This window comes from Balaenoptera ricei, chromosome 19 (assembly GCF_028023285.1).
Source record: "Balaenoptera ricei isolate mBalRic1 chromosome 19, mBalRic1.hap2, whole genome shotgun sequence".
NCBI classification, from domain to species: domain Eukaryota; kingdom Metazoa; phylum Chordata; class Mammalia; order Artiodactyla; family Balaenopteridae; genus Balaenoptera; species Balaenoptera ricei.
Genome location: NC_082657.1, coordinates 51805096 through 51829105, shown reverse-complemented (window position 1 = coordinate 51829105; position 24010 = coordinate 51805096). Strand labels below are relative to the sequence as shown.

The 24010-nt window shown below is 45.1% G+C and overlaps 3 protein-coding genes across 8 annotated transcripts in view; 2 read left to right on the top strand and 1 right to left on the bottom strand.

Annotated features, from left to right (window-relative positions):
- Nucleotides 1–10959, top strand: part of ADAT1 (adenosine deaminase tRNA specific 1) — a 51422-nt gene extending 40463 nt beyond the window's left edge. Inside the window, exons 10-11 of one of the 2 annotated variants that reach the window (XM_059905238.1) lie at nt 9499–9564; nt 10204–10959. In XM_059905238.1, the coding sequence (XP_059761221.1) occupies nt 9499–9535 (37 nt within the window). In that variant the 3' untranslated portion in view covers nt 9536–9564; nt 10204–10959. Of the gene's footprint in view, nt 1–3400; nt 4715–9498; nt 9565–10203 lie in introns of those variants that run through there. The other variant, XR_009499101.1, reaches the window with a different exon arrangement.
- The window catches only part of GABARAPL2 (GABA type A receptor associated protein like 2), a 34280-nt gene extending 20407 nt beyond the window's left edge, over nt 1–13873 (bottom strand). For 3 of the 4 annotated variants that reach the window (XM_059905242.1, XM_059905243.1, XM_059905241.1), the window contains exons 1-3: nt 13725–13844; nt 13338–13393; nt 12014–12186 (exon numbers count right to left, since the gene is read on the bottom strand). In XM_059905242.1, the coding sequence (XP_059761225.1) occupies nt 12014–12186; nt 13338–13393; nt 13725–13758 (263 nt within the window). In that variant the 5' untranslated portion in view covers nt 13759–13844. Of the gene's footprint in view, nt 1–2359; nt 2969–12013; nt 12187–13337; nt 13394–13724 lie in introns of those variants that run through there. The other variant, XM_059905244.1, reaches the window with a different exon arrangement.
- Nucleotides 13874–20059: 6186 nt separating this feature from the next.
- Nucleotides 20060–24010, top strand: part of TMEM231 (transmembrane protein 231) — a 29440-nt gene continuing 25489 nt past the window's right edge. The window contains exons 1-2 of one of the 2 annotated variants that reach the window (XM_059904668.1): nt 20060–20306; nt 20407–20576. In XM_059904668.1, the coding sequence (XP_059760651.1) occupies nt 20168–20306; nt 20407–20576 (309 nt within the window). In that variant the 5' untranslated portion in view covers nt 20060–20167. The remainder of the gene's footprint in view (nt 20307–20406; nt 20577–24010) is intronic. The other variant, XM_059904669.1, reaches the window with a different exon arrangement.

The following is a 24010-nucleotide window of genomic DNA, read 5'->3' as shown; positions in this document are numbered from 1 at the left end:
GGAGTCCTAACCACTGGACTGCCAAGGAATTCCCTTTTTTTTTTTTTTTAAACCTTCACTCATCTGTTGCATTTTAAAAGCAATATTAACAAATCCATTTTTATTGACTGATATTACAAATAAGGCTGCTTTAATAGTTTTTATAGGTAACAGTTATTCTCTCCTCTGTTCCAATAATACTTTCTACATACCACTTACAACAGTGCTTTGTAATGTTTATGTGTTGGTTACCACCAGACTGTAAGCTCCTGGAGTAGGGGGTAATGCTTTATTCATATTTGCCCCAGTGTCTAGCACAGTGTGAGACACACTGTAAATAGAAGAAAAAAAAAAAAATCACAAAATGACACTGCCAGCTATGTCTTGTCTCTTAAATCTCAAGTTTGGAGTCTCAGTTCTGCCACTCCATAGCAGTGTGGCTGGCTGCAAGAATGACACTATCTCGTAAGGGCTTTTTGAAGATTAATTGCAACAATGTATGTAAATTATGTGGTATATCTAGTGAGTGCTCAATAAATGCTAACTATAAACTACTTTTAAAAGAAAAACAGTTGGCTTTCTGATCCCATCTGGAAAGCTAACATTAGTAGAGTACTTGGAGGGATTGCTTACATAATTTGGTAAAGATGAAGTTAAATCTCTTTGTTCCTTCCCCAGTAGAAAATTGGATAGTCATTTTAACTACATGTTCTTAGATCCCTGGATGATACCTGGTTTCTTTATTCTGATGATCTGTGTAATGGCTGTAGCCTCCAGCCACAGTCTGTCTGGGGAAGACTTAGGGAAGTAAATAAGCATTTCCTTTTAGATGCATCTGTGTAGTGGCAAGTCTACACATCTAATTTGTGAGAAATCATAAAATGTATGGCCTGGAAAAATCTGAATCTTCATTTGTAGAAAGTGGTTGAAAAGCAGCACCATGAATGCAGGTACATATACAGGCTATATGTGTATGGTTATCATTCCAACACGGTATGTAATAGTAAAAGACTGCAAACCACCCAAATGCCGTTAATAGGGCACTAGTTAGGAATGTTGCTGAAAACTCAGCCTCTGTGCACCAGTGCTGCATTCAATCTCGGAGACAAGAGTTTTGGGTGACGCAGAAAAGCTTTATTGCTTTGCCAAGCAAAGGGGGACACAGTGGGCTCGTGCCTCGAAAACTGTGTATCCCAACCCCAGGGGGATTTGGTGAGGAGTTTTATAGCAATGGGCAGAGTTGCCGATAAGATTAGGGTGTGTGCAGGGCCTGCATCCCTTTAATCTGGCCTCAAGGTGCTCTCCTCCTACTGAGCTTCTCTGTTTCCCTTAATCTGGCCTCAGGTGGTCTCTCTCTTTTTTTTTTAAATATTTATTTATTTGGCTGCTCTGGGTCTTAGTTGCAGCACGCGGGATCTTTAGTTGAGGCATGGGGGAATCTAGTTCCCTGACCAGGGATCGAACCCAGGTCCCCTCTTAGCCACTGGACCACCAGGGCAGTCCCAGGCCTCAGGTGGTCTCTTGATAAGCTTCTCTGGTTCCTTTAATCTGGCCTCAGATGGTCTTCTCTGGAATGAAGAATGCTAACATCTTCCATTTGTTGGGAGTTTTAGTTCCGTAAAGAGCTCAAAGATGTTATGTATACCGCTTGACCTGGAACCAGGACCCTGCCCCAAGGCTACACTATTGTTTCTTGGCTGCTCCTACCACCTAGTCTCTGCATCCCCTCCCTTCCCTGATTGATTAGCAACTGTTTGAATCTGCCCTTTGGAACTCAGGGAAGGTCATGGAGGCTGGAGTCTATTCCCTACAAGAAACGGGGGACACAGAAAGGCTTCTGTGCCCAGGAGCCCCACAGGGTCCTGCTCAGTTTCAGTAATAATGATATATCCACATAATGTAATACTAAAATAAATTAAAAGGCTTTCTATGAACTGATATGGAAAAATCACTAGGATATACTGTTTAAAAAAAAGCAGTGTACTTAAGTATAGATATAATGTGTTCTCTTCTGTATAAGAAAAAAACATTTTGGACATATATTCATATTTAATTGAACTTCCAAAAACAAACTCTGAAAAGAAACAAGATGCCAGTACAAGTAGTTTCGCAAAAAGTGGAGGGTTAGGGTAATCAGAAAACAGTGGTGGGAGAAGGACTCCTCGATGTATACCTTTTTAGAGAGACTTGACATCTGAACCATGTGACTATATTAACCACTTAAAAAAAAAGTTCCCTCCTCATGACACAGGCCACTGCTTCCTGTGCCCAGCTGTGCTGCCATGGGCCCCACAAATCCTCCTCCTAGCCTGGCAGACGTAGGAGCTACTTCTCTGACCCACTTATAAGAAGGTGAATAAAGGACATGGTCACACTGCAATGCCTTTATAAGAGGAAGTTTTATTGTTAATTATTTATCTTAATAGTTTCAGAAAGAGGAACAGATTAGCTCAGTCCAACATGATTGGCAGTTGGCAAAATCTAGTGAAGCAAGTGTTCTGATTGCTAAGGATTTAATTTGGATGCTTTTAATACTTAGCCATCTAACACTTCAAACATAATCGAGAATAAATGCATCATCTCCCTCCCTTTCATTTTAATTCCCACCTACCTCACTTCAATATGGAAATATCTTCGTTAAATAAGATTCCCAGAGGAACAAGTTCCCTAGAGAGTATAGCCATGAGGACAGTGCACAAAAAGAAAAACTCAAAATAAAACTCTGTATGATAATTTACTAGTCTAAGGAAACAAAACCTTCCAATATATTAAGAAATAAATCCAGTTACAAATGCACTGATAGGTCTATGTTAAGAGGTTCTGGTATAGTAACTGAAAATGGCCAGCTATTTACAAGATACACAAGCAGGAATGGTGCACCCAGCCCAGCATTGGCCCTCAGAAGCCAAAAGTGTTTTCTCCACTGTAGGCCACATACAAGAATCCATCTTCATCTTTTTCCTTCTCGTAAAGCTGTCCCATAGTTAGGCTTGAAAGAGAAAAACAAAAAACAACATTGAGAATTGGGTCTGATTACTGAGTCTCGGTGTTGGGAGAAAGATGGCTTGAGGATAAGGAATTTCACTACTTAAACTAGCTACTATGTCACACCTTTGGTGGTAGGTGGTAAAAAGTAATTCGGCCTCTGGGACTCAGTAGATAAGACTAGAATCAACCTCCATCCTCCTGTCCCGAGGCAAGGCCATTTGACTCACCCTCACACCAAGGTATTCCTTCAGAAGCCAGCTCTAACTCCTAGGGTGAATGTGGTTGGTTAGTACTGGTTAGTGCTTTCACAATGCTTTCTGAATGCTGGGGGCAAGGGAGAAAAGCTATTAGCAAAATAAGAGTCTAAGAGGCCCATCCCTGTGTGGGTGAGAGACAAAGGTAAGGAAGAGTACTTGTGCTTTCCTCTCCTCAGGGCTGGTCTATTTGAAGATTTATAATTCGTACCTAACATGATAAAGAATGAGTGGGCTGATTCCTGTGGAAGCTCGCCCCGCCAGAAACCCTGTGCCCCAGAGATCTGCATCAGCGTCATCGAAGGGAAGTTACTTTCCTCACACGTAATGCAAAAAGCTCTCATATTGTATCTGTGATCCAAAGAAGTCCTGCCCAAGCTTCCTAAGAACCCTGCAGAAATAGATATTGCTCAAACTAAACATGTGTGGGTGGGAGAGCTGGCTTTCCCTTAGCAGTAAAACAGACTGCAGCAGAGGAGACCTAATCTAGTTCTCTGCCATGAAGGCGAGCTGCACTGGCTCCAGAGTGAGACTAGTAACACCTGGAGCCCCAGGTGAGCTCTGGCCACATGACTGCTCTATCAGAGATAAGCAGGAGGTGCAGACATGTGCTAAACCTCAGCATGACCGTGCGTGGTGGGGTCAACCAGAACCAGCGCGGACAAAGCAGTCTGAGAGCCGGCTCAAGATGACAGAGGTCACTAAGCCCGGACAGGTCTTAACAGATGCTTAAATGCAGGACTCAGGAGAACAAGGGCCAGAGGGTAGATAAAGAGGGGTCGGAGGCCTCAAGCTGGTGAAGCAAAGACTGCCCCATGCTGCTGCTCTGCTGCTGGCAGCTGTATGGGACCACCATGTAAACAGGAATGCAGACCACATTTATAAAAGGGAGTTTTTCTCCTTTCCTACTCTCCCTGCCCATTTTCAAGCTTAGCTGGTTCGGCTGTGTGGGTAGATGAGAACTAGTAATAACGTAGGAGTGGATGAGTATGAATACAAAATGGCCTGTCACTGGCATCTTGTACAATAAAATCGTGCTTCCTGCGAGGATCTAACTGGAATTTGTAAAATAAGGACTCCCTGAAACAGCACTGTCCACTAGAAATTTCTTCTGTGACAGAAATGTCCTATATTTCTGCTGTCCAATGCAGTCGCCACTATGTTCAGCACTTGAAATGTGGCTCATCTGAATTGCTATGTGCTGTAAGTGTAAAACATACGCAAGATTTCAAAGTATCAGAGTATGAAAAAAAAGATGTAAAATATCTCAATTTTGACTACATGTTGAAATGATGCCATTTTGGATATATCAGGTAAAAAAATACTATTAAAATTAATTTCACCTGTTTCTTTTTCTTTTTTAATGTGGCTACTAGAGAATTTTAGATTGCGTATGTGTCTCACATGCCATTTCTATTGACCACACTGCCCTGGAACGTGTGAGGACTTGGGGGGCAGCGGGTAGAGGGAGGAACCCATGCCCATGAGAATACCTGTGGTGGGTGGTAGGTCTCAACCTCAGCTGCACAGCAGAAACAATGGGGAGCTTGAAAGACATGCCCCACCCCGGACCAATTAAATCAGAATCTCTGGAGGTAGGACCCAGGCATCAGTAAGTTTTAAAATGCCCAGGATGGGGACTTCCCTGGTGGCACAGTGGTTAAGAATCCGCCTGCCAATTCAGGTGACACAGGTTCGAGCTCTGGTCTGGGAATATCCCACATGCCGTGGAGCAACTAAGCCCGTGCGCCACAACTACTGAGCCCATATGCCACGACTACTGAAGCCTGTGTGCCTAGAGCCCATGCTCCGCAACAAGAGAAGCCTCCGCAATGAGAAGCCTGCGCACCGCAACGAAGAGTAGCCCCCGCTCACCGCAACTAGAGAAAGCCCATGCTAGAGAAAGCCCACTCGAAGCAGCAAAGACCAAACGCAGCCAAAAATAAATATATTAAAAAAAAAAAAAATGCCCAAGATGATTCCATATGCAGCCAAGTTAAGAAACAATCCCTTTGCCAGAGGGAGAGATGCTTGTCTTTGTTTGTTTGTTTTGGAGATGCTTATCTTTAAAAGCATGGGATTAGGAAGTAGAGTGAGCCAGGAAGTGGAGTGAAGAGCCAGCAACTAGCAAAGGGCTTGAACAAGTAGCGGGGTCTCTCAAGAAGACTTTTACCCTGGTGGTTAGGAATGCCCTGAGGAACCCAGCTTTTCCCTGAGAATCCTCAGAATGAGGCAAAGGGGAAAAGAGCTACCACTATTGCCACAACTCTCTTTGCCCCGCTTGGTACAAGTGTCCAGGGTGACCTTGATAAGACCTGAACTACAGTCTCCCCACTACCATTACCAAAGGGGTTTGGAAGGAGCAGACACTGCGTGCAATTCAAAGGTGGCAACCACGCCTTGATGCCTGTCAAGTTTGGTTCCATCTGCCAGACTAAGTTCTGCTCTTCTCCTAGCAAGTTACAAGCCCAAGGGCAGTGACTCTAAATCCTGCTGCTGAGTTAGAAATACTTGAGGAGCTTTATAAACCCCAGACTCTGAACGTTGTCTGCAGTGAACAATGACCATGGAACGACTACTGTCTTAAGGCAGGCTGTGAGACTCTGACGGGGTTGGGGGAGGAGGACCCATAATCATGTGGCTTTCTGTCTTCAGATTCCATTGTCTTTTAAGTAAAACTTGGGTTTATAAATTTAACAGTGCCCTAGCAGCTATAAAGGCTGATCATAAAAATTCTAATTATAATAGCAAACACTATGTGCCAAGCACTTGTTTTAAGTGCATTACATGTATTAACTCTTTACCCTCAGAACAATCTTAGGAGGCAGGTACAATCATAATCCATAGTTCAGATAATAAAAGTGAGGCACAGAGAGGTTAAATAATTCATGCCAGATCACAACGCTAGGAGACATTCTTACCACCAAGTTGTGCTGCCTCCATGTGAATACACAACTAGATCTAATGACCTAATGTCAGCATTCTTGTACCTTCTGTGAAGACCTCCCTTAGAATAGCGCTTCTCACACATACAAACATGCATAGGGAATCACCTGGATGTCTTGTTAAAGTGCCTGTTTTGATTCTGAAGGTCTGGGTCAAGGATGAGATTCTACATTTCTATCTAACAAGTTCCCAGGGAAGGCCACTGCTGCCAGCTTCTGTATCACACATTGAGCAGCAGGTCCTTCAGATCCTGTAATTTTACAATTAGATGGCCTAATGATTTTAAGAGCCCTTTCACTGTTCTCCTTTCCTCTGCCACACAGTGTCACGTGGAAACTCTGTTTAGCTGGCAGTAGCACCGTGTCCTTATACTCAGGGTATCCCTTGGGCAGGAACTTGAAAACTGACAATGCTCAACACTGGGAGCTAAACGCTCCAGTCAGCAGCCCGTGACTGAACGCCCGATTCCAAGGCTTCTCTAGGTGCCGAGAAAGAAGACTGGCACGTCTGTACAGTATAATTCAAAAACAGCACTTGTGGGATCAGGCCACACACATACAGAGTCAGAATAACTTGGTCTGGAGCTAAAAAAGAGCAGGGCTACAAATATAGTTTAAAAATACTTTTTTTAAAAGTCCCATTAAGGGGCTTCCCTGGTGGCACAGTGGTTGAGAATCCGCCTGCCGATGCAGGGGACACGGGTTCAAACCCTGGTCTGGGAGGATCCCACGTGCCGCGGAGCGACTAAGGCCGTGCACCACAACTACTGAGCCTACGCTCTAGAGCCCGCATGCCACAACTACTGAGCCCGCGTGCCACAACTACCGAAGCCCGCGTGCCTAGAGCCTGTGCTCCCCAACAAGAGAAGCCACCGCAATGAGAAGCCCGCGCACCGCAACAAAGAGTAGTCCTCACTCACTGCAACTAGAGAAAAGCCCACATGCAGCAACGAAGACTCAATGCAGCCAGAAATAATAAAATAAATTAAAAAGAAAAAAAAAAGTCCCATTAAAAGAATAACCAAGGCGGTTACCCGCTGTCTGGTGTGGCAACCTGGCGCAGGGAGCCACGGGAGGGGAGGAGTGGGTGTCGCTGTCGCTGACGGCTGAGGCAGCAGGAGGGAAGCTGGATCCCGGGAGGTGGGAGGGAAAGCGGGAAAGAGGGTCTGGTGAGGCGGCAGCCCTCAAGGCCACGCTGGGTCAGGCTTGGTTCTTGTGGAGTGGGGTGCAGGTTGCCAAGCCAAAAAAAAGAAGAAGAAAAAAAAAAAAATAGCCAAGGGCTTCCCTGGTGGTGCAGTGGTTAAGAATCTGCCTGCCAATGCAGGGAACACGGGTTTGAGCCCTGGTCCGGGAAGATCCCACATACCGCGGAGCAACTAAACCCGCAAGCCACAACTACTGAGCCCACGTGCCACAACTACTGAAGCCCCTGCGCCTAGAGCCCGTGCTCCGCAACAAGAGAAGCCACTCCAATGAGAAGCCCGCGCACCTCAACAAAGAGTAGCCCCCGCTCACCGCAACTAGAGAAAGCCCACACACAGCAATGAAGACCCAACGCAGCCAAAAATAAATTAATTAATTTAATTAAATTAAGTGTAAAAAAAAAAAAGAGCCCTCTTTGAAAAAAAGTCATGAGGGACACAAAATAATTAAAAAAAAAAAAAAAAGAACAGCCAAGTGGAAGGGCAGGGATGCAAAACGTGCCCCTTTTCAGCAGGCAGCATACAGCAGAAGGCCGGTGTGTTCCTTTAGGACAAGTTCTGTACACCTCTGAAAAGTCGGGCTCCCCGCTCAGAATTCACAGAGGCCCAAGCCACACAGCACCAGGTGGGCCACTACTGGAGCACCAGAGGATCTGAAAGCAAAGAGGCTGCTCTAATGCATCTGTCAGGCTAAGCTGGATTCCCTGACAATTCATGAGCAGCACTGAAACTCCAAGGCTTCCCGCCGAAGTTACTGGCTGCTGAAGATGGCCCCCAGTCCCTATTACTAATGCACACCGCTGCGGCATCAAGTATTACACACACTCATACAAGGAGGCCGCTGAGCGGTGGTGGTGGGGGACTGCTACCTTTAAGCTCTGAGCCTGACAAGGAAAGAAATGGGAAAGCCAATGGCAGATTTAAGCCATGGAGCCAAGCTAAAGGTATGGTGGGACCCTGAAGTACTGAGTGAAATGAACCTAAACTGCCCCCTGAAACCCTGTCCCCTACACCTCCATTCAAGATCAAACCGGTCTAGACAAACTAACCAATAATAAAGGCACTTTTCAGAAGGATCCACATCCAGGAATGGCCATGCTGCTGAGGGCAAACTAGTTTCAAGCTGCTCAACAGCCTACGAATTGGGGGAGGCTGACCTAGAACCGTGTGGATGCCCTACCCCTGCACAACCTTCCCTTGGCCCCAACCAAGGTCAGGCTGTGGAGGCTGTGGGATCCAGCCTGACTCAGGAATTGGCTGGCCTGATGGGCCACCCGGCCATCCATCTGCTTTGCGGCCCACGTGCTTCCACTGGATCTGGATTTATCTCTTTCCCAGCAGGGGGAGGGTGGGTGGGGTGAACTGGGAGGACAACGGCCACTGCTGTGGATCCTGGAAAGGCACGGGCCTCAGAGTGAAAGTTAACACGGCCCTAAAGGCTGCCCAAGATTCTAAAATACAAAAATTAACTACTGCTTATTCCTTTTATCAGATTTTTCTCTGATATAAATAAACTCTATTCCACTGTTAAGATAAACCCTGCTCTTGATGAGGTATTTACCCAGAAATGATCAAATGTGCTTAATTTAAGCACCTTTCTAAATGAAGTTTGGACTGTAAGACATCACAACTTCTTTTACTTAGTACCTCTTTAAGAGCCAGGAGCAACTAAACAGCATATTTCCCAATGTAACATTCCCAAGTTATAACATCTTAGATATATTTTATTTTATACTCCTGTTTCTATTTTAGACAGGGGATTAAGAAGGCTCTTATCTGTGCTCTAAACAAAGACCAAAAGGTGGGCACCACTGCCAGGTCTGGGTTCCCCTCTAAAGCCGTGACTGGGAAACATACACTGATATTCTTTCTCAAGTCCTGTCTGCACCAAGGCATAGTTTTCCCTTCGTTTCTGGCCCAATTCTGGATGCAGGCACCTAGGCAGAGAATTCAACTTTTCAATGGGAAATGGGAAAAGGCAGTTGAGATCTCCCCTTTTTAAAAAAAAGAGAACTCAGAATTTTGAAAGTAAAACTCTTAGAGACTTGCTTCTGTCTCTATTTCTAGAATCAATATTTAATACTAACTACTCAATCACGTTATTTTACATGATGGTCGCCTGTGTTCCAGAACACTCTCCCAAAGTTCCGCTCCAAGGCAGGAATAAATGAAGTTACTTTCGCTCAGCCTCAAGACGTAAGTTATCCTTGTGTAGATCTGTCTGTTATGGGATGGGGGAGGGCTCATCCTTTCTCAACTCTGATTTCCCCAGCCACTCTCCAAAGGCTGCAAGCACTGGCTGAAGGTTAAAGGAGGCTCCATGCTTCCCTAAGGAGGCTGGAAAGTGCTAAGAAAGAGGCTGCTACTGCCTTGGGGAGAAAATGGCGACACTGAGTCAAATAGTAGCTTTAGGAAGGAGACTGGCAATTTTGTTTGTGCAGCCATCAGTTGCATAAAGGCCAATGATGTCACATGCCTCTTTTGTTTATAAGCAAATTTGTTTTTAAGAATAAAACACCCAAACAAACAAAGAACTGGTACATTAAATATGGGGCAGGAAGTCATTAACTGTGTCCAAAGGCGCTGAAGAGCCTGGGCAGAGGGGCTGGTTAGTGACTTGGTCACTGGTGTAATCTGTTTTAGGGAGGATTCTTACCAGGTTGGAAAGGCAAATAAAACTTAGAGAGAAAATGGCCCTGAAGCAGCCTCTGCTGCCCTGAGAATCACTTTTCATTTCCAATTCTATTTATATTTCAGGGATAATGGGGGAAGAGGGCATTAGTTAAAATCTGCAGCCATTTTAATTGCTAAATAACGTAATCTTAATGTCTCCAGAAGCCTGCTTCATTTCTTTCAAGAAGTATCAGAGGATCAGAATCGAGGAAAATAAAACTCAATGCCACAGGTCCTAGTCACCTACTTCCTCCCATAAGAAGCCACCACCGGGAAGGACTAAACATAGGGCTGCCAAGGAGTTGCAGAAGTTGCAGGTGGCATGAATGAAGATTTACCTCCCCCACTACCTGAAGGGAAGCGGAGAGTGACCACAGATGCCCAGGGCTTCACCAGCCTTCCCTGGTGAAGAGTGTGCCCAGCACCACGCTGCCCAGAGGCCTGCGAAGGAAGGCTGGGAGAGCCCAATGGGATGACCAGATCACCCCTGGCAACACCACAGCTTCCTGAGCTACAGCTGTAAGCAGACCAATGGCACCCATTAGGCAGAACCTTGGCCTAACGGAAGAACCTTCCATTTCTCCCTCATCCTCTGCCTAACACCAGGAGGTGGAGGTGGTAGAGACTGGGAAAGAGAAAATCAGACCAAAAAGCAGCCAGAGGGGCTTCCCTGGTGGCGCAGTGGTTGAGAATCTGCCTGCCAATGCAGGGGACACGGGTTCGAGCCCTGGTCTGGGAAGATCTCACATGCCGCGGAGCAACTAGGCCCGTGAGCCACCACTACTGAGCCTGCGTGTCTGGAGCCTGTGCTCCCAGCAAGAGAGGCCGTGATAGTGAGAGGCCCACACACCGCGATGAAGAGTGGCCCCCGCTTGCCACAACCAGAGAAAGCGCTCACACAGAAACGAAGACCCAACACAGCCAAAAATAAATTAATTAATTAATTAAAAAAAAAAAAAAAGTAGCCAGAGTTGTCTACCTTTCATAGGAAAAGGACTAGAATTTGGCTTAGGCCTCTTCTGGAGCTTTCAAGGATTTTCAAAAGAAACATATTTTGGCCACATTGGGCTAGTTCCCAGGAGTTCTTAAAGCCTTAGCTTCAGAAGTACTATTTTTGGGGGGATAACAAATGAAACTTAGTTTGGGTCACTAAGATGAGACGCAGCCAGTAATTCACATTCAGAGGAAGGGGCTAGAAGTACTCAAATCAGTAATAGGAAAGGACTGACCAGGGATACAGACTGAGCCAGAACATCTTCCTCTTTCCACAGAGGACTAAAGCCAGACTGTCAACTACCTAGAAGGGAACTGTAATGCCCCTGCCTAGATTCAGGCCCCAAGTTATCCCAAAGATTGCTTCCAGGCAGCACAAGAGCAAGAGAAAGGGGTGGTTACTCTGAAAGTCAGAGCAGGTGGTACCAAGAGAGGTGTAAGTCTGTAAAGAGACCTCAGAGCCCTTTGCTGGCCAGCAGCCATTTCCACGTACTTGAGGATCAGGCAGCTGCTCTCAGGGTACTCTCACAGTGGCCAGAGCTGAGCCTGGAAAGCGAGCAAGCAGGCAGGGTGATTAACTGGAGCTGAGCCTCAGCAGGGCCCACAAGCTCCTGGGGAAGAACGACAGGACTTATTTCATGGATCATTTGGAGAAAACCTCATTTCAGGCTTCAGTTCTACTGATCGCTTAAGCCTAATTAAGTCCTGAACTATTTAAAAGGATTCTTGGGTGTCTGAGGATAAATTTCATCATTTCTTTTTTTTTTTTTTTTTTTTTAAGTCCAGGCCTTGTTCTGTTTTTTTAACCCAAAGAGCACACCCACCTATTAAAGCCCTTTCTTGTTTTCCTTGAACTCCTGATGTCAGGCAGCACAAAAATCAGATTTCTCATCAGGACCTCTAAGAGTTTTCAGACCTCCAAAGTTTTGAGTTCTGTAAGCAATCAAGCAGATGGCCAATACCAGTAAACAGCTCTCACCTGGACTGTGGGACTGTCTTATCCACAAACAGGAATATTGCCTTTTCAGAAGGAAGCTGGATCCTTTTCCTGATGATCCACATGAACTGAGCCACAGTGATGTCAGATGGAACCAGATACTTCCGTTTGTCAATGTCAACAATCTGAGAGCCTGAGACTTTTTCCACAATCACCTGCGAAAGCAAAGAAAGGTCAGGACTAGATTTCTAATGTGAGGCTCTGGCCCTGCATTGTTGGAGAGCTGATGAACAGTGTGTAGGCAAGGAGGTGGGTGGGAAACTGCATAACATGAGAAAATATGCCCCTGATTTAATAAACCACACACTCTGGAGGTTAAGAACTGATATAAATGTGTTATAGGGAAACAAACGGTAAGTGCTTTTCTGTGGTCAGCTATTATATTTCTCATCCCTGATCTCAGCATGCATAAGAGAAACACAGCCCTCACTACAAAGCTTTTCAACATTTTGTCTGGGCAGACTCCAAAATATCTGGTGAGGGTTTCCTCTACAGCCTGTTACTCCAGGCTGGACCCCAGAATGGATCTGCCTTCACACTACAGGGGAATTAAGATCTCAAGGAACACAGGAAATGAGAATGGATGGACTAATGGGAATGACTGGCAAGCCCAGCCAGCCAAGAACGAAGCTCTTCATTTGGCCTGTTGCTTCTCTCTGAACTAAGTTTCAAATTTATCCCTCCTGCCCCCTCCCCAAAGAAACTGTTCACAAGCAATAAGCTACAATAACAGGCCTGGATGTCCTTAAAAATAAATAAGGGTTACAGAAACTATCTCCCCTACCATGGGATAAATACAGGATAAGTATCATTGATTAAACACAAGCCACTAGAAGTGGCTTCTCAGATTTTTTGGGTCAGGAAAGGATGACAGGATCAGAGTGAGAAAAGGGAACTAGAAGTCAGGTAAAGATGGAGGCTCAAGTTCAAGATCAATGTCCTGAGACTAAAGTACCACTTCCAAGACCAAAGTGAAAGTCTCCCTCCACCACCATTCCCAAAAGTGGCTGTGACCTGTTGCCCCGTCCTAGAACATCGTTTCTTACATAATTGTCTAGGGAAGCCCAGAGGCTGCAGACAGCTCGCTGGCCTAGATCAGGAGATTCAGCACTGAGGCATCCTGAACAGCATCAACTCAAGCCCCTCACACCCCGGCCCCAGCTGGTCCCTTACCCAGTCTGGCCCATCTGCTACTATAACTGGGACTGGAATCTAAACTTGTCAACTGTTGAATGGCCTAGGGCCCTATCACGGGTCCTAAACAGCAGGGGTGACAGCGAGGTGAGGGGGCGGGGAGTCCACTCACCGGAACCCGGTCGGGATATTTCGCTCGGATCTTCGCAGATTCCACGCATCTGTGTTCTATGGGAGAAACGCACCGGGCTGACGGTCGCGCCCGACCGGCCGGCCGGTTCCCGAGCCCCCGGCCCTCCTCCCCACCGTGACCTGCGCACGCCCCAGGTCCTCGTTCAGGCGTCCCGGCAACCTCGGTCCCCGGTCCACTGGTTCCGGAAGGTCCCGCAGAGGTCGGCGCGGGGTGGGTGGGCAGCCGCCCGGGGTGCCGGGACCTCGGCGACCCGAGCCCAGAGTGCGGCATCCGCCCCGCCGGGCCCAGCCCAGGACGGCCCGAGTGGGGGAGGGGGCCCACCCGCCGCCCCAGCCCCCACAGCGGGGCCAATGGCCGAGCGCTTACCCAGCGAGTGGTCCTCCTTGAACATCCACTTCATGGCGGCGGCGGCAGCGGGGAAAGGATGCAGCCGGCTCTCGGAGCCGCGGAGCTCAGCGCACCAACCACAACAACAACGACGACGACGGCGACTACACGGCAGGCGGGACTTCCGGCTGCCGGAGCCTAGCAACCGGCAGGGGGCGGAGCTTCCGGCGCCGCTCGCTGGGACGCCGCGCCAAGGGGCGGGGCCGCATGTCAAGGGGCGGGACAGGACAGGGCTGTGAGAGGGGCTGCCGGCGGAGTGGGGATGATGAAGTTAGTGACAGAGATGTCTGTGAGGGATATTGGTGACTGGGGAGGGGATATTAGAGAACTGGTAACAGAAGTGGGGTCTCGGTGGACGTTGGTAACGGGAAGGGGTGAGTGGGGGTCTGGCTGATGGGATAGGGCTCTTATAGAGGACTATTCATTAGGGAAATCTGCCTGGGGCGTTGGTGACAACAGGGGCATTTTGTAGGTATGAATGACAGAAGAGGGTTCTCTGGTGGTTGGTGATGGCAGGGGGTCTATTTAGGGCGTTGGCACTTTGGGGAGTATTGTTTGAAGTAGTTACAGATTCGGGGCCCAATCTGGAGGCCGTGACTAGTTTGAGGGGACTGTATGGGGAGGGGTACTGATGACATCCCGGGGGTTCAGTACTGGGGACAGCCATAACAGGTTGCATTGGACCTAGAAATTGAATTTAAACTAATCCCATTTCCTTCCCTTATTCACGGATAAATATTTGAATAAGCATTTCAGAAAAGCTATCATAACTACGCATTTGAGGAGTGTAACATCACACTGATCACAAAGAGGCCCCTTCGCCTTAACTGGCAGAGGAGTTAGAGGTGACTGTCTGGCTCAGAGAATTCCCCTGATAGCTGGTCATGAGACGGGTTTCTTTGCCATTCAGCATGGGGTTCAGCAGTCACAGCCTAGGCTGTGTGTGTGTGTGTGCCATCTGCCTGAGCACATGCCTTCAGGGTCTCCAGTGATGTCATTCCTTTCTTCCTCCAAGAGTCATCAGGGCAGTCTGCTCTGGTTCATCATCTGTTTATGAGCTGGTGAATATGTAACAAGATATTCACTTAATTGGGACACATGATCCTTGCCACGTGCTTGTGATTCTGATGCATCTGAAAGGCCTGTATGTTTGAACATTGTCATTCATCATTTCCTCAGTTGAAACGCCTGATGGATGTTGTGGAATCTAGCTTTATTCTGAAATTATTTTTGATATTTTAAGACTGTGTGTCTGAGCAACTAAAATCCGTGTTTGTTTCTTGCCTGTTTTTAATGAAATGAAAAATCCTTTGAATTTCATACCTAGAAATTATTCTTGTTGCATATAGGAGCACTGTTCTAAGTGTTGGGGAAAAGCAGTGAACAGAACAGACAACACTTGTGCTCTTATGGAATTTGCATTCTAGTGGGATAAAACAAAAAGATATATGTTGGGTAATGATAGGTGCTGTTTAGAAAAATAAAGCATGGTTCTTGACTAGAGAGTGATGTGTGGGATCAAATGCATATTAGATAAAGTGGTTTGGCATATTCTAGGAACAGGAAGGAACCCCTTGTGGCTGGAGCTGAATAAATAAGAGGGTGTGTGTTAGGAGGTGAGATCAAAGGGATCTAGAACAAAAGTGAGTTCAGCTTTGAATTCCATTTGAAGAACTTTGGATTTTATTTAGAATGAAATGAGAAGTCAGTGGAGGGTTTTAAGAAGTGTGACATGCATGAAGAACCTAGGGGCAAGATGGGAATAAAGACACAGACCTACTAGAGAATGGACTTGAGGACACGGGGAGGGGGACGGGTAAGCTGGGACAAAGTGAGAGAGTGGCATGGACATATATACACTACCAAATGTAAAATAGATAGCTAGTGGGAAGCAGTCCCATAGCACAGGGAGATAAGCTGGGTGCTTTGTGACCAGCTAGAAGGGTGGGATAAGGAGGGTGGGAGGGAGGGAGACACAAGAGGGAAGAGATACGGGGATATATGTATATATATAACTGATTCACTCTGTTATAAAGCAGAAACTAATACACCATTGTAGAGCAATTATACTCCAGTAAAGATGTTTAAAAAAAAGTGTGTCATGATATGACTTTCCTTTTTAAGTGATCAGGCTAGCTTCTGTGTAGACAGTAGACTATAGGGAGTTGAGGATGGAAGTAGGGGAAGAGTTAAGAGGCTATTGTGATAATCCAGGTATACGATTTTGTTGGTTTAGACCAAGACGTTATCTGTGGAGGTGGTGGGAAAAGCAGCTGTGTTCTAGATATATTTTGAAGGTAGATCCAACAAAATTTGCTGGTCAATTGAATGTGAGTTATGAGAGATGAGTCTAAGTCACGGTTTTGGAAGAATGGAGTTGCCATGTACTGGTGTACTGGAATAGGGTGGAGCCAGCGGGGGGTTGGGGGGGGAAAGCAAGGGTTTGGTTTTGGTTATATTAAGATGCCCAAGAGACACATCCAAGTAACGATGTAGAGTAGGTAGATGGATCTATGAGTCTCAAATTCAGAAGAGAAGTATTTAAAGCTATCGAACTAGAGATCTGCTAGAGAGTGAGTATAAAAATGAAAATACCTATTTTGCGAATAGAGTTAAACACTGAGGAATGAAGATGGTTATTCACCATCTGATAGTGAATCAGTGAAGGAGATAGAAATTGGACCGAAGACCCCCTGCTTCCCTTTACAGAGCTGGCCACTGTGTCCTAGTTCAAAGCATGTGTACACCAGCTTGCACCTGGAAGAACTTAGTACACTTCTCAGGAGAGAGATCCGCTGCTCACCAGCTTACAGGCATGTATGTCATCTGATGGTCTCAATGATGTGCAGTGTCTGTCTTCTATCTTTACCTACCTTCTTGATGTCCTTTTCCAGTTCACCATTCTAACTGGTTTCTCTGATCTGCCTTGATGATATGCATCACCTTCTTTACCTATTGGGTCATTATATTTAGCTTACTGAATGTTCTAAGGACACTGGATCTCTTCCTTGAGAGGGTTGTTAGTTGACGAGGTGAGTCAGAAGGAGAAACAGGATAATGCATATATGCAATTACACATTAACCAACTTGTAAAACATGGAGAGTAAATTTCAAATCTTGGAAAGGTATGTGAACATGGATACTGAGGGATAGCTAGGACAGTGGGGGCCAACACAAAGCCAAGTGTGGCTTATCAAGAAAGACTTCACAGAGGGACTTCCCTGGTGGTCCAGTGGATAAGACTCCACGCTGCCAATGTAGGGGGCCTGGGTTCAATCCTCGGTCAGGGAACTAGATCCACATGCATGCTGCAACTAAGGAGTCCACATGCAGCAACTAAGAAGTCCGCATGCCGCAACTATGAGCCCGCATGCTGCAGCTAAAAATCCCACGTGCTGCAACTAAGACCCAATGCAGACTAAATAAATAAATAAATAAAAATTTAAAAATAAGACTTCACAGAGAATGTGAATCTTATGTTTCAGAAAGAAGGGTGCATTTTCCAAAGTGTAAACTTTCCTTAACAGATAGAAACAAAGCCTGGAGTAGGAAGAGGGAACTCGGAAGTCAAAGGTTTGGTGATATAAATGCCAAGGTGAAAGAAATGTTGGAAAGTGTTGAAGCAAACATTCAGGAGTTCTAACCTGATTCAACAGACCCTGAATGGGCGCTTATAGAAAGGAGTAGAATACGATTTTTTAAAATTTAATTTTATTTATTTATTTTTGGTTGCATTGGGTCTTTGTTGTTGTGCGCAGGCTTTCTCTAGTTGCGGCGAGCGGGGGCTACTCTTTGTTGTGGTGCGCGGGCTTGTCATTGCCGTGGCTTCTCTTGCAGAGTACAGGCTCTAGAGCGCAGGCTTAGTAGTTGTGGCGCAGGGGCTTTGTTGCTCCGTGGCGTGTGGGATCTTCCCGACCCAGAACTCGAACCGGTGTCCCCTGCATTGGCAGGCAGATTCTTAACCACTGCGCCACCAGGGAAGCCCTAAAATATGATTAAAATGCATAGTTTTTAGAGAACGACTTTCTTTGTCCTTGGAGGTAAATTGCATAAAACACGAGAAAATTATGGAAATGGAAACTGAGAAGTCAGTTCTTAGTCAAGAATGTGTGAAAATGACACAATATAGACAAATCTTTAGCATTTAAAAAAATTTTAATATTCTGTCAAGAATTGAAATAAAACCACAAAAAGTAGTTTCCTCAAATCAGGGAAGCAAAGAGTAAATATTAGTATCTGTTATTATTAAACACTTTTGCAAAGCTCATGGCATCTCAGAGGAGGCTGAAGCACTTCATACACCAAAATTCTTAGTAGTCACCTCCGTTTCAGCAGTGACTAAGCTGACACCAGCTACAGCATGTGTTTCCTTCTGAAAGAAAGAGCTTTGGAGGCAAACACCTCCTTCCTCACAGCAGAGCCACCCTCAGGAAGCAACATCAGAACCATCTATTCTAAATTTTATTTTAATGGTTTTTTTTTTTTAATATTTATTTTTTTATCTTGGCTGCACCGGGTCTTAGTTGTGGCACTCAGGATCTTCCTTGTAGCATCTTTAGTTGTGGCATGCAGGATCATTAGTTGTGGCATGTGGACTTCTTAGTTGCTGTGTGTGGGCTTCTTAGTTGCGGCATGTGAACTCTTAGTTGGAGAATGCACACGGGATCTAGTTCCCTGACCAGGGATTGAACCCCAGCCACTGGCATTGGGAGTGCAGAGTTAACCTCTGGACCACTAGGGAAGTCCCCTGGTTATTTAAATAAATGAAAGACATTCACTTAAAGCATAAATACAGTATAATGGCAGAATCATAACATAGATTTAAGCCTAACAGTTGTTGTATTTAAGAGCTGTGTTGCCACCCCAGAAAAGCTTTAAAGCAAAACTGAGTGGTAATGGACCAGATATGTCAAAAAAATGACTTATGGCTGATTACATTGTCACCTTGGACTGTGTTAAGGGCCCTGGATAGTTTTCCCTTATGGGACATCTTGACCTCTTTCTGTGTTGTTAGGATCTCGGCTGTTCTCTTCATCTGAAACCCACTTCCAGGTTATGGTGACTAAACTTATCGTGGTGATCATTTTGAAATGTATAGAAATATTGAATCACTACGTTGTGTAACAGGAACTTACATAGTGTTGTAGGTCAATTATACTTCAAAAACAAACTCATAAAAAAGAGATCAGATTTGTGGTTATCAGAGGCAAGGTGGAGGGAGGGGGGAATTGGATGAAGGCAGTCAAAAGGTACAAACTTACAGTTATAAGATAAATAAGTACTAGGGATGTAATGTACAACATGATAAATATAATTAGCACTGCTCTATGTTATATATAAAAGAGTAAATCCTAGGAGTTCTTATCAGAAGGAAAAAATTTTTTTCTATTTAATTTTTAATCTATATGAGATAAGCGATATTCACTAAACTTGTGGTAACCATTTCATGATGTATGTAACTCAAATCATTATGCTGTACACCATAAACTTATACAGTGCTGTATGTCAATTATACCTCAATATACTAGAAGGAAAAAAACCCTTCTAGGTTGCCTTCAAAATAGGAGCATCTACTACTGGACTCCATTCTGAGCACAAACCTCACACTATCTCTTGCAACTGCAGTGTGATCCTTTTGATGAAGAACTTGGCTATTGACCATGTTAAAAAAAAAATTCCTTCTGCCATGTTCGAAATTCTAGGGGGCGGGTGGAGTGGGGGGAAAGCATTCAATTAAGTGATACTCCAACATTATCTTTGGAGAGGATCATAGCTTCCCCTAAAACAGGTAGCCAAGCTTGTGCCCAATTAAGATAACAAAGTATAGCAGAGCTATATAGTAATTATCCTTTCTCTCTCTAGGAAGAGCAGGGAGATTTGTGTCCTGTTTCCGTGTCTGTCCGGCTATGGAGTATAATGAAAGCGATAGAAAGTTTGGAGACAAAGAGACATGGTTTGGTCTTGGCCCAGGACCAGGTCCAGGACCAAGGCCACATTTATGTTGTCTGTGTTTTCCTCCAATGTAGGGTGTGCTTTGACTGGTTGGACTTAAGTATACAATGAACCATATTGGGGATTAACAGATGACACATATGCAAGTATTTACTTTAAGTCAACATTTATGAGAATCTTATTTTACAAAAATGTTAACACAGGCGATGGCTACGATTTTGGTGCACAGAAGCAGCCCGCCTTTGGGAAAGCGCAAGTAACCCGTAAAGCGACGACTACACTTCAGTTGCGGACACCGCCCCGTTAGCCCCACCCCTACCGAAGCCCGTCTCCTTGCTATTGGTTCCTTTCCCTGCCCCGTCGGTTGCCGTGGAGACCAAGGCTATGGCAACCAGGAGAAGCCAAAGTTTGTCGAATCTCTGGAACCGCAGAGGAATCCCGAGCTCTTGGCCCGACTCACCGCTGCCCTCATGGCGCTCTACGAGCTCTTCTCTCACCCAGTGGAGCGGGGCTACCGCGCGGGGCTCTGCTCTAAGGCCGCGCTGTTCCTGATGCTGTCCGCCGCGCTCACGTACATCCCGCCACTGCTGGTGGCCTTCCGGAGCCACGGTGAGCCTGCCCCCCGGCCGGTGCGGGACGCGGCTCTCCGCGGCGACCGCGCCGGCCTCCCTGACCTCGACCCCTCCGCCTCCCGCCCTCTTTACCTCAGGGTTTTGGCTGAAACGGAGCAGCTATGAGGAGCAGCCGACCGTGCGCTTCCAGCACCAGGTGCTGCTCGTGGCCTTGCTAGGACCCGAGCACGGTGGGTTCCTAGCCTGGAGCACGTTCCCCGCCTTCAACCGGCTGCAGGGGGATCACCTGCGCGTCCCGCTCGTTTCGGTGCGTGGTTCCCGCCTGGGCCCAGCCGCCCGCCGGTACTGGGCTGCGGTGGGGATGGGGGAAGGGGTGGATGGGAGGGAGCGGCCGCGGCCGGAGCCCCGGCCCCTGTCCTGGGGAGCCCGGCTTGGGTCTGAGGGAGTCACGAACCCACGGGAAGTTCTGTGCACAAGTTCACTGACCCGAGCTTATGTTTAATTTCCTGGGGAGCAAATTTGTTGTTTCATTCGACTTCTCCAAGCCGTCCACCACCCCAATAAAGTCAGCTACAGCTGTCAGCGTCTGTGTCCTATACAGAGGCTAGAAGCCTGGGGGCAACCTGTGTCCGACCCCGTCACTTCCGTGGGCCTGCCCTTTCCTAATGGAAGGGCGGTCGCGAAAGTTGCCTTATGAGTCGTGAAGGCCGAGCAGTGTTCTAGTTAATTACCCCGTCGTGCAGCTGCAGTTGTGCATCAGCACTCGGTAGGAACGGAAAGGGCAGGCATTTTTAGGCAGACTGACACACGGAAGCCAACGTGCTGGTTGGTTAAGCAAGCTGCGCAGAATGTGCTCCTGGCCCTGGGCTCGCCTCCTTAGATGCCGCTCCATCCTGCCGCTGTCTGGGATGAAAATGGAGCATTTTACTGTCTGTAATCTGGTATCTGGTTCGAGATAAGTGAGGGCTAACTATACAATCACCCCCTTTACACTCATTTTCTGAAAACATTTTCCTTTAGAAGTAGGAAAATTCTGGATTTCCTTCTTCCAAAGTTGAATCTCTTTAGACATCTCTGAGATGATTGGCCTACAGTCAAATTTGCGTAGCGGAAAAAAAAAATTGACTTTTTGTCCAGCAACTAAACAAAATGACAAAAATTTCAAAATCTGATTGGTGATATGAATAACCGCAAACAAAATATGATTCCGATTACTTTTTATGATTACTTTAAATTTCCTTTTTTTTTCTGACTATAAAAATGCATGCTCATTGTAAAATACTAAAGAGTTACAGGTACGTATAATGACGTAAAATTAAAGGCTCAGTTTGGTACATGTATCAATACTTGTTAATTAACCTTCGTTTTAAGGTCTGCAAAGTATTTCATGATATGGAAAACTGCGGTGGATTTACCAGTTGCCTGTTGGTGGATTTTTGCTTTGCTTTTACTTTTTCACTATTAGAATACTGCAGTGAAGAAGATTTTGAATAAGTCATACACCTTTAAACATCAAATTGTGAGGAATTGGAATAGAAGCTGTTTGTTGAAATTATATAAATACATAGAAAACTAAGCAAGCAAATAAAATAATTATTAACTCCAGAAAAATAAAAAGTAAGGAAAAGCAATCAGAGTTATGAATAGGATTTACATAATCATAATTTGGTGAACACTGAATGTTGACTAACCAAAATAAGACTTTAACGCTACTGGGGGGATGGGAAGGCGGCAGCGCTGGCTGGCAGGGAGGGGGAAAGAAAACTAAATCATCCCTCCTTGCGGGAAGACAATAGAGGATGCCTGAAACGGAAGTTGAGAAGTGCCAGCCAATGCCAAGTTTGTGTAAAGACATGGAGATACATTTCTAAATAATAAGGTAAATGAGGCAAAATTAGTTGCCCTGTGGGTGGAAGCCTGCAGGTTTTTGTAACAAACGTTGTTGAACACTTTGATTCTTTAAATGATCAGGTCTTTTAAATTTATTTAAAAATAGAAGTGGAGTAGAGACAAATTTCTTTCCACAGCTCCTCCCTAATCGTGACATGTTGCCCATTTTTATTCTTATTTGAGATTACAATGCCTTTGGGGAAGGGTGACTGCCGGTGAGAGGCCAGCATCGAGGTTCACTTCCTTTTCCCTGTAAACCCACTGTACTTCTCCTGTTCCACCTGTGTTTCCTTTCCAAAAGTGGAAACAAAGGTGGTTGTTGTTGTCTGTATTACAAACACACAAAAAATTAACTTGTTAGTTTGACTTTAGGTTAGCATTCCTTGTCTTTTAAATTTTTGGTAGAAATTTTTTCTTTACATTTGTATATTCCTATCTATCATACTCTTCTGGTTACTTGAGTCTAAGAAATAATCATGAAAACTTAAAATAATCATGAAAACAAGGATACAGCATTAGGTTTCATTCATGTGTTCTTTTCACTTGTTCATCCACCATGAACTGGGTTGGCTTCCCAGTTGGATTGCTAATTAGCCTCTAATCTCTGTAACCAGAAACCACTCCCTTGAGAGCACTGCCCACCAACCCCCTACTTCTGGTGTGTGTGTGTTGCGATTTTGTGAAGCCAAGACTACCTCTTGTTTTTATGGTGTCCAGAGCTATCAATTCTCTTTAATACTGGGCAATTTTACACTGTAAAACATAAAGCCAAAGCTCCTTTTTCTTAGTCGTTTTTTTCTCTCCATTCTAAGCCTCCGTCTATAAGTAATATATGACCTTGTCGTCTACAGTCTTTCTCAGTAAATTATTTGCTTCCTTGCTGGCTGAGCTCTTGGTTTGAGAATAGTTTGAAATCATGAGATACAAATAAATAGTTAGAAGATATAAGGGAAGTACAGAAAAAAAATAAGCAAAAATTCTAGGAGAAAAAGGATAATATCAATACAAGGGAAAGAGGTCTACCAGATATTAAACTATACCTTAAACTCTAATAAGTAAAGTAGTGTGGTTTGGGGAATTATATAAAAAGTATGGAAATGGACCCTAATATGACAAAGGTGGCATTTTAAATCAGTGAGTAAAGATGGAGCTAGTCCTCAGAGACTGTACAGCAGAATTAAGGTCCAGATAGATCAAAATTAAATTTAAAATATGAAATCATAAAAGTACTGAAACAAATGAGTGAAAGCTTTTAAATCTCTGAGTATGACGTAAAATGTAGAAGGCATAAAAGAAACTTTTGATAAATGCAAGTATATAATTTAAAAAATCATTGGCCTGGTGAAAACCATAAGCAAAGCCAAAACACAAATGACAGCAAGGAAAAAAGTTTTACTATTTGTATCACTTGTAAAGGGCTAATTTTCCTAACATAAAGTGCCTACAGATCTATAATTAAAAGACCAACTACCTAGTAAAAAAATGGGCAAAGAATATGAACAGTTTATAGAAGACAAAACACACTGTGAACTAAAAAAACATATGCACAACCTAAAAGTTGAGAGTTATGTTTTATTAGGCACACATACTGAGGACTTCAAGCCTAGGAGGCAGCATCTCTAGTAACCCTGAGAAAACTGCTCCAAGGAGGTGAGGTAGGATATACAGGAGTTTTGCAACAAAGGGCAGGTAGTAGGAACAAAAGATTACTGTTAGTAAAAGAAAACTAGATCTCAAGTTAAGGAATTTAGCGCGTTGCTATGTATGGGAAGATGCAAGAGTTTGGGCTCACTGAAATCATTCCTTTGATATACACCTCAGCTGTCTGGGGCCAGTATCCTGTGTTTTCAC